At 37.0% G+C, this 15,607-nt stretch overlaps 2 protein-coding genes across 11 annotated transcripts in view; one reads left to right on the top strand and one right to left on the bottom strand.

The window, feature by feature from the left end:
• The window catches only part of TRPC1 (transient receptor potential cation channel subfamily C member 1), a 107,508-nt gene that overhangs the window by 62,316 nt on the left and 29,585 nt on the right, over positions 1–15,607 (top strand). For 8 of the 9 annotated variants that reach the window (XM_077864861.1, XM_077864863.1, XM_077864864.1 and 5 more), the window contains 3 exons: positions 961–1,162; positions 1,501–1,695; positions 1,807–2,087. In XM_077864861.1, the coding sequence (XP_077720987.1) occupies positions 961–1,162; positions 1,501–1,695; positions 1,807–2,034 (625 nt within the window). In that variant the 3' untranslated portion in view covers positions 2,035–2,087. Of the gene's footprint in view, positions 1–960; positions 1,163–1,500; positions 1,696–1,806; positions 2,119–6,329; positions 6,412–15,607 lie in introns of those variants that run through there. The other variant, XR_013361070.1, reaches the window with a different exon arrangement.
• The window catches only part of PCOLCE2 (procollagen C-endopeptidase enhancer 2), a 64,260-nt gene continuing 60,611 nt past the window's right edge, over positions 11,959–15,607 (bottom strand). Inside the window, exons 9-10 of one of the 2 annotated variants that reach the window (XR_013361073.1) lie at positions 13,238–14,209; positions 11,959–13,157 (exon numbers count right to left, since the gene is read on the bottom strand). Coding sequence is in view for 1 of the 2 variants with exons in the window: in XM_077864871.1 (XP_077720997.1) it covers positions 14,079–14,209 (131 nt within the window). In the remaining variant the exon portion in view is untranslated. Of the gene's footprint in view, positions 14,210–15,607 lie in introns of both variants that reach the window. The other variant, XM_077864871.1, reaches the window with a different exon arrangement.

Below are 15,607 nucleotides of genomic sequence, written 5' to 3'. Positions count from 1 at the left end.
AGAGAAAATACCTCCGCTCATTGTAAAATAACATAATGGAGAAGAGGGTGTGGAATTACCCATTTGTTGTATTTCTGCTATGTACCAACTCTTCTTTAGATACTCATATATCATCTTATTTAAGGAATAAAATTAAATGAACAGTAAGTATTCATTTAACACCCTCTGTGTAACACACTGTTCAAAGTGCTGAGTGAATGAAGCACCAATGAATAAAACTACCTCATGGAGTTTCTATTATATCATAGTGAGATGATAGAGGCAATAAAAAGAGAAATAAAATATATAGTATATTATGCAATAAAAGAGGCTAAGGAGACAAAGCTTGGGCCAGGGAGGTTATATGTGTGAGAGGGTACAGTTTTAGATAGGAGACTGGGGAGGGCCTCACCGGAGATGACATTTAAGTAAAGATGTCACGCTGATGGAGGATCAAGACCTGAAGAATATGGCTGGTGGAAGAATATTAGCAGATAAAGGGAATGGCAAAGGCAAATGCCCTGAGATGGGAGTGTGGTTGGCAAGTTCAGGGAAAAGCCAGGAGGTCAGTGTGAACGGGATGTAGTGAATCAGAGGGAAAGGTGTAGGAGATCTAGAACCTTACTGATACTTGTAAGGACTTGGGGCTACTGAGGTTGAGAGCCATTTGAAGTTCCTTCGCAGAGGAGTGATGGTGACGTCGTCTATCTAGGCATTAGCAGTATCTTAGAGGCTGTTTTGTTTAGAATAGACAGGAGGGCAATAAGAGGTTAAACAAAAATAATTTATCCTCCTGTTGAGTCTGTCTCTTTGTTTAAGGGAAGGCATGTCTGTACTGTTGGGTTCAACTTCATTCATTTTATAAAATATTCTTAGATTATCAATATTTTATTTACGGAATGCTACTATAAATGAATTCTTCATTTTTGCTAGTTAATTTCTTTAATTTTCTTTTAAACAGAAATGTAATTGTCTTTACAGGTTCATTGGCACTTGTTTTGCTTTGTTCTGGTATATTTTCTCCTTAGCACATGTGGCAATCTTTGTCACGAGATTTAGTTATGGAGAAGAATTGCAGTCTTTTGTCGGAGCGGTTATTGTTGGGACGTACAATGTCGTGGTAGTGATTGTGCTCACCAAGCTGCTGGTGGCAATGCTTCACAAAAGCTTCCAGTTGATAGCAGTAAGTGTTCATTCTTTCAAAGACTTTATATTCTTTCAGATCATACCAAATGTATGCAGTAGATAAGGCAACCAAAGATTATAAGAATTAGTATAATATTTAAATTAAATATAGATTTTTAAAATGTAAGTAATGTATTAACTGCGAATCTTGAACCAAATTTTTACCTACAAGGTGTGCAAACTTTTGGAGAGTTTAAAATTCTCTCTCTCTTTCCCTCTGTCCCCCTCTACCTCTCTCCCTTGCTCCTGCTCCTTCTGCCCCCCCCCTGCGCGCGCGAGCGTGCGTGTGTGTGTGTGATCATATTCTATTGTGCTTTTTCATGAATGTCTCAACAGAATCATGAAGACAAAGAATGGAAGTTTGCTCGAGCAAAGTTATGGCTTAGCTACTTTGATGACAAATGCACATTACCCCCACCTTTCAACATCATTCCTTCACCAAAGACTATATGCTACATGATTAGTAGCCTCAGTAAGTGGATTTGCTCTCATACATCAAAAGGCAAAGTTAAACGGCAAAACAGTTTAAAGGTAAGAAATTAAAATTGCAACTTTTTGTATCGGTGAATGTTTTTAAAAATCCACCTCATTTAAATGTGGTTTATACACATTGTTAGTACCATGTAATTGTTTGTTTTCAAGGAATGGAGAAATCTGAAGCAAAAGAGGGATGAGAACTACCAAAAAGTGATGTGCTGCTTAGTGCATCGTTATCTGACGTCCATGAGGCAGAAGATGCAAAGTACAGATCAGGCAACTGTGGAAAACCTAAATGAACTACGTCAAGATCTTTCAAAATTCCGAAATGAAATAAGGGATTTACTTGGCTTTCGGACTTCTAAATATGCTATGTTTTATCCAAGAAATTAACCATTTTCTAAACCATGGAGAGAATAATTTTCAGTAATAAACCTGAAAGACTGCATTTGCATAATTTGTGATTAAATCAATAAGGTATCTATTGAAATTAAAATGAAGAATTATGTAAAAGCCATTCTTTAAAATATTTATAGCATAAATATATTATGTAAAATATGTATATAGAATTAGTTTTTTAAAATCCTCCGTTAGTAGCTTTTTGCCAAAACAGATTAAGTAGATAGATTTTGTTAGCATGCTGCTTGGTTTTCTAACTTGAACAGTGCTTTAAATTTTTTTCTTTTTATGTTTAAGAAGGGCAGTTATAATTGTATACATTGCCAGAAGGTTTTGTAAAATGAAGATCAGCAGATGTAGGCTGATCTCCATTCATAGGACACATCTGAAATGTAGTAAGTCATGCTTTTTAAAATCTCTGTTTTAGGAGTTCACATGTAGTTCAGTATTTATTGTTCAGGAGTATAGTTTTATCTAAAATAGGTATTTTTTTTTATTTTATTATACTCTTAAGTAACAAAGAAAAACCCCAATGGATATTTGAATCTATTTATGTCTCTATAAATTTCAATTCACTTCAGTTTTTGTTATTGTAATATATTTACTTTTTCATGGTTGTAATCACTTTATATTTTTTATTTTGTTTTTTTCACTTAATAGTATTTTATATATACATTTCCATGTATTGATATAGTCCACATATTTAAATTTTTATAGAATTATATAGTTTTTGAAAAATATAGTTAGTAGACTTTTCATTTTATAGCAATCGAGTATTTGAGTATGTTTATAGGTTTGCACAGGTACTTCACTAAGATTAGGCATTTGGTGGCTTTTCATTTTTATCATGATAGTGCTATAATTTTTTTCAGGTTGGAGTGACTGTTCATAGTTATAAAGCTAACCCAAAATAAGGATTTCGAAGATACTTTATCATAAGTGGTCACAGCCTGCTTTGTTTTTGTAAACACTGAAAGACCCTTTAATGCAAAGATTTATTTTATATTTGGACTAAGGTTCTTGAACTAATCTCCCAAAGTATTTTCCACAGAATTTAACATAGCTTCTATAAAAGTGACCTCTTGCTTATTTGTGGATCATTCTTGCTGCTTAAGATGAAAAGCCTTGATTTTTTTAAAATTGGAGAATAAAATATGTATTTAAATTTTTTTCCTGTGTTCATATAAGGGATGTAGTTTAAAAAGTTACACAGACTATTGCTTATATTTTCTTGCAGCATTTCCTGTTAAAAGGTGGTTAATATATAATTATCTTCTTAACTGAATTTCAGATGGTCTTAAGGCCACAGGGTGCAGGTAACCCTTGGTCTGTAAGCACCACTGATCCAGGGATCATTGGCTAAATATATTGGTATTGTGTTTCATCTTGCTTTTTACTTTTTATTTTTTAATTTCCAAATTGTAAGTGTTCCCTCTTTGGGGCAAATTCTTATAAAAATGTTTATTGTAAAGTTATATATTTTGTCTACAATGGGATTATGCACTTCCCAATTGGGATTTTACATCAGGATTTTTAGTCATTCTAAAAAATACCTAATTATTAAATCAAAATATTTATAGAGTGCCTACTGTATGCATGAGTTACTTATGAGGTATATTTTGAATGACAGCATATTGTAAGAAAAAAGGTAAATAAAACTTGATATTAGATTATAAATTGGCATAGTCTGCTTATTGGATTATCATATACTTTTATACTTTTTTGTTGAAATATCATTCACCTAGCATAAAATTCACTATTTTAGAATGTATAATTCGGTGTTTTGTTTTTTTAAATCATGGGGAGAAAGGTCTCAAATGTAAAACATCAACATCAGACCCCTTTGTGCTCCTTTCCACCTCCAGTGGCAATCATATTGAAATCTTTTAGCTATTTCTTACATTTATAAATGCCATATTTTGAAATAATATGTTCACACAAAGACCTGTATGTGAACATTTATAGCAACTTTCTCCATGATCCCAAACCGGATCACTGAGAACAACCAAATGTCCATCAAGTGGTGAATGGATAAACAAATTGTACATCCATACAGTGGATATTTATTTAGTCAGTAATCCAGAATTACATCAGAGTTCAGGCAGAGAAGCAGAACTGCCAGGATATTTGCAGGCATGTGTGTGTGTTTGCATAGTGATTTGTTTACAGGGATTTGCTATTCCACAATTGGGGTTGGTTAAGCATCTATCTCTGTGAGGCTGCTGTTTCTGCACCTAATGTAGAGCTCACAGGGTAGACAATTAGGAAGGAACAGTAGATGTAAAGTGGAAGAAACAAGAAGAACGAAGCTGGAACCCAGGAGGATGACGGACACCTATGTCACTCTTCATGGGCTCAAACTTGGATAATTAGATGTATCCTGTGTGAAAAGTTACCTTTTGTCAGGTTGCTAAACACACACTTGACCTCGGAGTTGAAGAAGCTTTGAAGTAAGATCCTAGGAAAGGTAGGACAACAAAGACCACACTGCTGCCCCATCCCAAAAGTTGAGCCAGCAGATAAGTTATACCCCATATGAGCTACCAAAGTGCCTGCATAGAAAATCAGATGGCTGCTGCTTCACGTCTGTCCTCCAAATTTCACACTGAACTGTGTCTTGTGGCTCATCCTATATAAGGAAGGAAATCCTGGGAAACAAAACAGCCTACCCAAGTTGGCCCAAGAACAAACTACAGATCTATGCTATAACAGACGAATCTTAAAAGTATCGTGCTAAATGAGGAAGCTCATCACAAAAGGCTACATGCCGTATGATTATACAACATTCTAGGAAAGAGAACTATGGAAACTGAAATCTGATCATTGGTTACTAAGATCTGGGGGGAGGAGAAGATTGATGGTACAATTAGTCAAACTAAACACTCAAAAAGGGTAAATTTTAATGAATAGAAATTATGCTTCATTAACCTGACAAAAATACATAAGTCTACAACTTACTAAAATAAGAAAATAACAGTAGACTTACAGCTCAGTATCATTCCAAAAGAAAACAGTCCTTGAATATGCAAGTTAGTAGCCCATCATTAACAACACAGTGGTGTGAAGTATGGTAATAAATACCAAGGTAAATTATTCAGTACTACTTTTTCAAAATAATTTTGGCTATTCTAGCTTCTTTCTTTTTCATCTAAGTTTTGGAATCTGCCTATAAATAAACTGAAAGAGTTAGCTGGGATTTTTATTGGAATTGCATTGACACTGAAATTTTTGTTTTCCTCAGAAAATACATTTATAAAATCTAAGCAGGCTGAGGTTATAGGTAGGCCCTGAGGAGTAAACCAATTGGGTCTAATTATTCAGATTACACTAAGAAAATATTAATGGTACCAGGGATACGGCTGCCCTGAATTTCTCATTTGTAAGTTAATTTGTTAGCTCTTTGGCATCACTGTCCTATTCATAAACATGTGTTTCTTGAAGATAGACTTAGAAGAATTACCAGTTATAGCGTTCCTCTTCATTTGATATCACATTGTTTTTTTGCTCCCCTTGTCCTCATTATGAAATACTTTGATATGCCATTCAAAATTAGGAAAAATTTAATGTGCTACCTACATGCTTTAAAAATAACCATCTTCAGGCGACATGATTTCTGATGTAAATTAGGTTACAGTAATAGAAGAGGCAAAACAGCAGGTTTATGTAGGAGGTAAGCATATGTTTAAAAAAAGAACTGTTTCAGCCAAATGATAGGTAAGCTCTATTTTCTTCATTCTGCAGTCTTGAGTTTCCTGTGTATTTGTCTCTGTGTCTTGGTCTCTCTTTTCATTAGAAAGGCTAGTTAATCCATTTTTCAATTTTAGGCAGATTATTCTTATTCAAAGACAATAAAAATTATCAGGTGCTATTGGAAAAGAATTTTGAGGAGGAAAGTACTAGGCTCAGTAACTCATCTAAAAATTTAATAAATTTTGTGAGGCTATTTTAATGTTTTAAATTTAAAAAAAATTTAAAACTCATCCATCCCCATTTAATATTTCAGTGGAAATAGCAAACAATCACTACATTTTCTATAATGATTGTTTTAATGCAGAATCTTTCTTTTTTTTTTTAAGTTAGAAAACTAGGCCAAAACAGTTCTCTCAGTGTTGGTGGTGAATGGCACAAATTTGTTGAATGAAAATTTAGCATTATTTACTTGTGTAAATATCCTAGAACTGGTGTCCAGTCAGACACATATCTAACAGTTTTTCTGCTCTAGAACCTATTTTGTCATATCAGATTGGAAGAAAACTTAGATTACCTACTCCAACCTTCTCATTTTATAGGTGAGAAAGTCACATTTGAAGTAATTTGTCCACGACTGAATCATGACTGACTTGAGAGCCTGAACTCAATTTGTTGTATCAGGTAAGATATATTCCAAAGCTTTACTTTTTTAAATTAATTTCTCATTGTCAGTTCATCTTGGTCAGAGAACAGAAGTGAAGATGCCTAGTTCTTGCTTTTCCAGATGAAGTGTTTATTAAAGTCTTCACTTATGACCAAGGACAGAAACAGACCAATGAGATGAACAAGATATAAGAGGAAAAAGGGGGAGAGTGAAGAGTAGTAAACATAAATAGAAAATCAGGAGTCAGTCTCAAAAAAATAACAAGCCAGGCCATGGAGGGACCAAGGGTTTAGAATGGAAACACTGGTTGATTTTTTTTCTCTATGCCACTTTATAACCTGATCAACTTGGTTATTCAAGGATCTAGAAACAATTTAAGACCTCTCTAAGGGATCTCAGAAAGGATCCAATTCATTAAGGAAACTAAAGTTCTCTCACTCATAGGACACTGTGAGGGAGAATCCAAGTCTTTTCCTTGTCTAGGAGTCTAATATTAATTTCTTGTTTGTAAGATAAATTAACCAGCTGTATGAAAGTGTGTAAGTTTTCTTAATATTCTTCTGTACTCGAAAGCTCTATCTCACTGTTTAAATGTAACTCAGTCTTAATATCAGAATGCCATGGGAATATCCTTCAAGTAAAAGATAACATTTCAAAGTTATAATCAGATTTTAGCCTTTTAAGATCTAATTTTTGACTTTGTTTCTTGGAGGAAGAAGCAAATTACAAAAATAAAGTAGAAGTCTAGTTTTCAAAATGTTTTTAATTGAAGAATAGCAGACACAGTGTTACATTAGTTTCTGGTGTACAACATAGTGATTCAACAAGTTTATTCATTATGCTGTGCTCACCACAAGGGTAGCTACCATCTGTCACCATGCAACACTATTACAGTACCATTGATTATGTTCCCCGTGCTGCACCTTTCATCCCCGTGACTTAAAAGTTAGGATTTTAAATAACAACTTTAAAATTATCCAGAACAAGGACCCCTGGGTGGCTCAGCGGTTGAGCGTCTGTCTTTGGCTCAGGGCATGATCCCGGGGTCCAGGATCAAGTCCCTCAATGGGATCCCTGCGAGAAGCCCGCTTCTCCCTCTGCCTGTGTCTCTGCCTCTCTCTTTCTAGGTCTCTCATGAGGAAAAAAAAAAAAACTAAAATAAATAAATAAAATAAAATAAAATTATCCAGAACAAATTTCTATGTCTGTCCCAGAGCTACTGTGTCTGAATACCCAATTCTGTACATCCACGTGTATTCCCATACTTATACATCCTTAGACTCCATGTTAAAAAGAGGCTTAGTGTGTAAGTAATGACCCTCACATGTTTAATTCAAGATGCTTAATTATAAAAGATTTTTAAAAATGTCCTTAGGTGAGGACATATATATATATTCCATATATATTTTTTTTTCCATATATATATATATGGAAAAAGGGGGAGAGTTTTAGTTGCACCTCAGACTCCCTGACATTGCAGATATATATATATACATATATATACACATATGTGTGTGTATATATATGTATATGTGTGTGTGTGTGTGTATATATATATATACCTAAGGGGCCAACTCGTGAAAGTCTGTTAACTCTAACCACTTACCTGCAGATTTTTTTTTTTTTAAGATTTTATTTATTTATTCATGAGAGACACAGAGAGAGAGGCAGAGGGAGAGGCAGGCTCCTCCCTGGCTCAACCCCAGGACCCCGGGATCACAACCTGAGCCAAAGACAGACGTTCAACCCCTGAGCCACCCAGGCGCCCCTTACCTCAGGTTTTTTTATTTTTTTTTGGCTCTTCTATTTGAATGATCATATCATCTTTGCATTATAACAGTCATTTCTTCCTGTCCAATATCATTTATTTCTTTTTCTTTCTTTACTACATTAACTAGACCCACTGGTGCAATTTTAATAGAAATGTTGACCTCAGGCATTTTTGTTTTATTGCTGATATTTAAATGCTTTCAATATATCACCATTTGCTGCAGGGTTGTGGGTTTGTTTTTGTTTTTGTCAGCTTAAGGAAGCCCTCATCCATCTTTAGTTTCCTGAAGTTTTATTTTGTCATCAAGAAATGTTGAATTATACCAAATGCTTTTCTGCATTATTAAGATCAAGTGATTTTTCTTCTTTATTGCAAATAGGGCTTCACAGAAACTTTCCCCATTCTGTTAAGAGCTGACCTTTGTTTGACTCCCGTTTAGTTTACCTCATCATCTGTTATCACAGTATGTCTACTATGTCGCTAGGCAAACTTGCTTGTAGTATACATGAGCCCTGATTGGTAAATTGCTTTGGATTGTGAGGAACTCATAATTGAACTATAAATACCTGATGGGGAGCCACAGCTTTGGCTCTTCCTGAGTGTATAACTCTTATAATGAGGGATGTCATATATGAAGACTCTGGAAGCTATGCCTATGGAGTTAATACAAGAGATCCTGTTCTGAGGAGATGTGAACTTTAAATTGGAATGTCTGCACCCACCTGACATGAATGGAATCTCCTGGCATCTGAGACATTATGTAGGAAGGCCAAAGAAAGCAGCTCACGGATGGCTGTGTGCACTGCTGCCTGTTGCTACGACTCCTATAGTAGAAAGTCTGGCCCTATCCAGTCAAGCTTTGGTCCTTGTGCTACTGTTTTCTGGGGATAATAGTAGCGAGAGCAGCCTAGGGTGCTCATGAGCCTGAATGTTTAGTTGCACCTCAGACCCCCTGACATTGCAGATCTATTAATGCAGTGAAGTATGTACATTGATTTCCTGATGTTAAATCAGTCATGCATTTCTGGGATAAATCCAACTTGATCATGACCTAGTTTGTTTGTTGGGTTTTGTCTGATAATTATTTTGTTTTTGCACCTGTGTTCATGAATGAATTCAGACTAGATCCTATGTTTGCTAAAGTTTTGGTATTGAGATTACACTCATCTCATAAAAGGAATAGCCGAATGTGACTTCTTTATTTATAAGAATACTCTGGAATACTATGTGTTAGATTGGCAGTGTTTGTCCCTTAGATATTTGGGAGATCTTCCAAGTCAAACTATCTGGACCTGGCCTTTTATTTGAAGAAAGAGTTGTAATTACTGTTTGAATTTCTTTAATGGTTGTAGGACTATTTAGGAATCCTGTTTCTACTCGAGTCTGAGTTGCAGTTTGGCCACTTCATCTAAGTTTTCAAATCTATTTATGAAAAGTGGTTCATAAGGTCCTTTTATTAAGGTCCTTTTATTTTTAAGATTCTATAACAACAAGAGTAACTTTTATTCCCAAATTGTTTTCTTGTTTTTTTTTTTTTTTAACTTCATGCTTAGTCTCCAAAGACAAGATGCTTTAACCACTGAGCCACCCAGGCATCCCTATAATTTCCTTTTGATCATGAGTTATTTAAAAGCACATTTTTCAATTCCTACCATCAGGGTTTTGTTTTGTTTTGTTTGGTAAAGATTTTATTTATTTGAGAGAAAGAGAGCATGTATATGTGCAGGGTGGGGTGGGGGGGGGGAAAGAGGGAGAAGTAGGCTCCCCACTGAGCAGAGAGCCCAATACGGAGCTGGATCCCAGGACCCTGAGATCATGACCTGAGCTGCAGGCAGCCGCTTAACCAGACACCCCATCCAGCTGAAACACCCCAATTTTTTTTTTACTGTTATTTACTTCTTAATTTCTAACTACTCATTGTTTTTGGAGAAGGATTTCCATAGGATACTAGTGCTTTGAAATTTGTTGAAATTGTTTGATGGTACAGTAAGTGGGGAAGTTTTGTGATTGTTCCATATTGAGATTAAAAATGTGCTTTTGGTTTTGTTCCATACTTATCCATCAGGTAAATCTCGTCAACTGTGTGGTTCAAATCTTCAATATCTTTATTGGTCTTTCTTTTAAATCTGCCAATTCCTGAGATAAATATGTTTAAATCTCCCACTATGATGATAAACTTAATTTCCATTTATACTATGCCAGATTTAGTTACGTATTTTGAAGGACATTAGAAGCTGAATGCAAATTTTAGAATTATTATTATCTGTTAATTCTTTTCATCTTGAGTAATGAATGCCTGGAAGTCTGGTTTTTTTTCCCAATATTAATAAGGCCACATCAGTTTTGTTTTGGTTAGTATTTGCCTGGTATGTTTATCTTTTTCTATCCTTTCCATCTCAGGTTTTCTGTGTCCTTATGTTTTAGATGTCTCTTTCAAATCACACATAGTTAAATTTTGTTTTTCTAATCCAGTCTGATAATTTTTGAGTTTTAACTCAAGTATGTAGTGACATATATTGAAATTATTGATACATGTGGATTTTTATCAAATTTTGTGATAATTTCCCTGATTTCACTTTAATTTCTCACCTTTTGTTCTGCTATTTTTAAAATTTCAGGCTATATTCTTTTATAGGTACCATAGATATTTTAATGTAAAGGCGTAAGTTATCAGTATTCTAAATTAATATTTTTATCCTTCCCTCTCTCAATATAAGGGCCTTAAAACACTTAGGACAAGCTCCTCCCCCTCCCACCTTCTTCAAGTGTTTTCTACTTGAATTTACTTTTTGTTTTTCGCAGATTTGTTTGCACTTACATAGATATGTCCATGAATTCAAGCCAAAGTAGTTTCTGCTTATTATTACTTAACTCACATTAGAACTACTAATCTGCAGCTATTTTATTTAATTAATTAATTTGAGAGAGAACTCAAGAGAGTAAGGGGGGAGGGACAGGGAAGAGGGAGAGAGAATCCCAAGCAGAGCCCATGCTGAGTGCGGAGCCTGACTTGGGACTTAATCTCAGGACCCTGAGATAATGACCTGAGCCGAAACCAAAAGTCCCATGCTCAACTGACTGCACTATACAGGTGCCCCTGTAGCTGTCTTAGTTTAAGGCTTTTCTTTAAAGAAGATTTTTGTTATTAGTTTATTTCACTAAAGCAGTCCAGAAGATATAATGGGAGCCTGACAGCATTTTTGTACAGAAAGATAAAAAGAAGGTAAATCTCTTTAAGATTAACCTTCTTTTTTTTTTTTTAAAGATTCTATTTATTCATGAGAGACACAAAGAGAGAGAGAGAGAGAGAGAGAAAGGCAGAGACATAGGCAGAGGGAGAAGCAGGCTCCATGCAGGGAGCCGACATGGGGCTCGATCCTGGGACTCTGGGACCACGCCCTGAGCCGAAGGCAAACCCTCAACCACTGAGCCACCTGGGCATTCCTAAGATTAACCTTTGAGTAAATAAGTAATATACCAGAATTTAAAATTTGAGAACTTTGCAAGATTCAGATATTTTTATTATAGGAATTGAGTTCAAAGGATAACTATTAAGCTAGCAGGACCCCTGGAAACACATAAGAGAGCCTGAAAATGTTTTATGATATATTAATATAGTCACCCATTTGTTCATTATGTGTTTGATTCCCCAAGTACAAGTACTAAAAACAAAAACAAAACTTAGGCAATTATACTGTAAAAAAAATTTTTTTTAAGAAGAAATAATTTCTAAAAGTAATTCCCAGAAGTCATCTAGTCTAACTCCTTCAATTTATGACTAAAGAAACTCAAGTTCAGTCAAAATAAAAATGATTTATTGAACAAGAAAGAAATTAAGAAATGGTTATTGGACAAAAAAGAGCAGTATCGATATTCAGCTTACCTCTGTTTTGAATAATTGAATTAAAAGACAAACTGGTGCCATCTGTTATCAACCACTAATTCCCTCAACAGTTCAAAGTCTTGTGTCAGTGATGTCAATGGTATAAATAGTTTGGATTACTTTTCCCAATTTTAACCTCCATTGTGACTCTGGCACCCACCCAGAAACCAATGGAAGTCTTTCTGCTGGTAATGCAGGAGGCTGATGGCAGCAAGCATGCCGCCTCTAATGCACCAATTAGAGGAGGAGAATACAATGATTTTTTTTTTTAAGTAATCTCCACACCACACAGGGACTCAAACTCATTTCCCCAAGATCAAGAGTCACTGAGCAGCCAGGTGCCCCAAAATACTAAAATCTTTGGTAATCACTCCAAAGTCTCATAACATGTATTCTTGAAAGGGACTCACTTGCCTTGAGAAGGTTAGAATCAATCTGGATTCCATAGTTATATCCTGACTGGGCACAGCTGTGAAGTCCAGATGGTTCTGAGGGCCTTTCTAAAAGGTGGTGCTGGCCAGTGAAGCCAACCACCAACTTCTGTAGTTGATCCTCTTTCTCAGCCGGTGAATTATCTGGGACTGATGGGCAGCCCAGTGGGAGAGGTTAGGAAGGACTCCCGACCCCAGCACCGGCCCACACTCATTGTTTGCTTAGGCTCGCTCAGCTGCCAAAACAGAGGCATTCTTCCTCTTGAAATTTTTTTTCCCTCTTGAATGTCCAGTCACTTCTAGGGCCGGGAGTACTGCTTTTACCCAAAAGATTATTTTCCTTATTTCTAAAACTTCAGTTCTACCATGAGAGATCTTGTGATCCAATCCTCTGTTCATCCCTGATGCCCTTGCTACTCTCAGAGGGTGACGGTGGGTCCGTCTTGCACAGCTCCTGGCCGGCAACCTCCTACAGGCTGGCCCCCCGTGTCGGGTACAGCTGCCTGTTCAACAGCAGTGTGCAAAGGAGGGGCGTTCTTTCACCGCTCTTCCCCTCCTGAGCGAAAACAGATTTTTCGAAGGCAATTGCAGAAAGCATCCTACCTGACGCACCCTGATCCAGGTAACTGGGGATGAACAGGACAGAGGCATCCAGATTCACTTCTAATTTTTCAAGTCCTGTAAAATGACCAATTAAGATTTGGGCTGCAAAGGAAAACAAAAACCAAACGCTGCCAAGTCGAGATAAGAAGGTTTACCTCTGGGGCAGAGAGGGCCTCTTCTAGTGGCAGTGAGGGACTGGGTGGCAGTCAGGACTTCGGAGCTTAATTGTCAGCTCTGTCTCTTGGGAGATGTGTTTTCTCGACAAGTCACTGAATATATCTGAGCTTCAATTTCTGTTACAAAATAAAGGAGTTGAACTAGATTCCGAGGGACGCCATTCTAACTCTGACATCTCTGGTTCTACAGAGAATTATAGTCTACTTACATTACGGGATCCACTTAGTCCCTGAAGTTCTTTGGAATGCTCTCTCAGCAAAGTGCAAATTGATACCAAACCACTACGTAAAAAGCAGGGAATATTCCTTTTACAGTGTCCCATCTTCTATAAAAGCAAGTTAACTGGCTGTTATCTAATCGTTTAAAAATATTTTATTAAAGCATGGACTTAAAAAAAAATGCAAGAGAAGACTGTAATACCCCAGAGCAAACGCTGGAAGGTAAAACAAATATCACTATAAATATTGCACTTATAAAATCTCTTTTTTACATCTTCACACAACTTGTCTGTAAATACCCTTTCACAGAGATGTATGAATAAACTGCTTCCAAACTGCCAACACTCGATACATTCCGTCTCCTGTGGCCGTACCAAGCTTGCAGGCTCTCAATCACCTGTCTGCTCCTCTCCGCGCAGCCCCGGAACTTCCATCAGCGAGAGCCGAGCTCTCGTACCTACATCGTGTGAAGAGTAAATCTTTCTGAATGCTCAAGATTTGATATTGTAAGATTTGTTGTTGTTTTTTTTTTTCTACTGAGAAAAATAGAAATCTTTCAAAGGCAACGACAGAAGGCAGCTTATATTGACACAGTTCACTGTTAACATTGCTTGTTTTTCAAGGCATCCAGGAGCTTCTGATTCTTGGTCTTGAACATCATGATAAAGCTGTTTGGCATGATTTTGCCTCGCCCATCTTCACCCACTTGGCCCATAATAATGTAGTTCAGACCTAAGAAAAAAGAACATGAGTTAACTTTCTTCTCTGTGTGTATTGTTTGATACAACATAGACAATAACCCACCTCTAGATAAATGATCCATAAGTGGTATCATTATACATTTAGTCTGTCCAGGATAAAATCCGGTGTAAGCCTCTCATCAGAAAAAATCTAAATTCACGTAAGTAACATGTTCCAGCCCCGCCAACTCAAGGAAGATGGACGAATGATGAGATCCGGTGACGCCCTGCTCTGCAGTGCCGCGGGCCTGGCGTATTTACTGCGTGTCTGCGGGGCAGGAGGCACTGTGTTCATGTGGAAGGCTGTCCTTCCTCGAGGGGCCTCCATGCTCCCTGACACACCATCCTCAGATGGGCCCTCACGGTCCCATAATGCTTCCAGACTTCCCAGGCGTTTGGCAACTAATGATCCACTGTCTTCGGTTGCTGTAGTCGACTTGAACATTTTTCAACATCTCAAGCATTTATACCACAGAAGTTTCTTGAGGACATGGATGCGTCATGTATTCCTTTACATTCTCAGTTTCCTTGCAAAAAGTAGGTCCTAAAAAGTATTTCTATCAGATATACAGTTTTTTGTAAACAGTGAGTATGGGCTAAGTTGGGCCTAGATTGGGAGCTAAGCTGAGGTATGTTGGGTTCAAATCTGAGGACTTACACGGCCTGAGAACAATGTCATAAAGGAAGTGCATATTACAACCTCCTGTATTCTCCCTCCTTCCTGTGGTCATAGGAGAAATATGTGCGTCCTTTCGCTCTGGCATAGTCCTTCCTCTGTGGGCTAACATTGTCCTCACAGTGATCTTGAGCCTGCACAAACTTAGAGGGCTGTGCAAGTGCACGTCTTCTCAAGGCTGGACGCTGGCATCGTGATGACACCCTACAGTAAGTAACTACATGCATTACTAGCTGCTCCTGGCAGTTCTGGGGAGAACTGTGATCTTTTACAGAGCCTTTGCTATTCCCTCTGAAGATTCAACGTGAAGCTGCTAGCCTCCAGACTTTTCTGAACAATCTGAATTCATAGTAAGGCTTTCTTGAAATGAATATTCTCTGCCTCTCTCTCTCTCTTTGAGGTGTGTGTGTGTGTGTGTGTGTGTGTGTGTGTGTGTGTGTGTGTTGGTTTGGTTATGGGAGATGTCTGTAGCAAGACTGAGGAAAGACGTGGAGACGGGATAGAGAAATCATGGTATATCAGTGGAATACCAGGCACTGTTACCATTCCAAAGAGAGAGATCTATACTTGCTGCTTATGGGACGATGTCTACACACGCATCACGTGGGGAAAATTGTAGTAGAATATGTATAGCACGATCTCATTTGTCTAAGGGTGTATGTGTGTGCTTTCTATAGACAGAAACTTTCTAGAAGGAACTTTTCATGGTACCTC

The sequence above is a fragment of the Canis aureus genome, chromosome 22, assembly GCF_053574225.1.
Source record: "Canis aureus isolate CA01 chromosome 22, VMU_Caureus_v.1.0, whole genome shotgun sequence".
Taxonomy (NCBI): Eukaryota; Metazoa; Chordata; class Mammalia; order Carnivora; family Canidae; genus Canis; species Canis aureus.
This window is presented reverse-complemented; position numbering and strand designations above follow the sequence as displayed.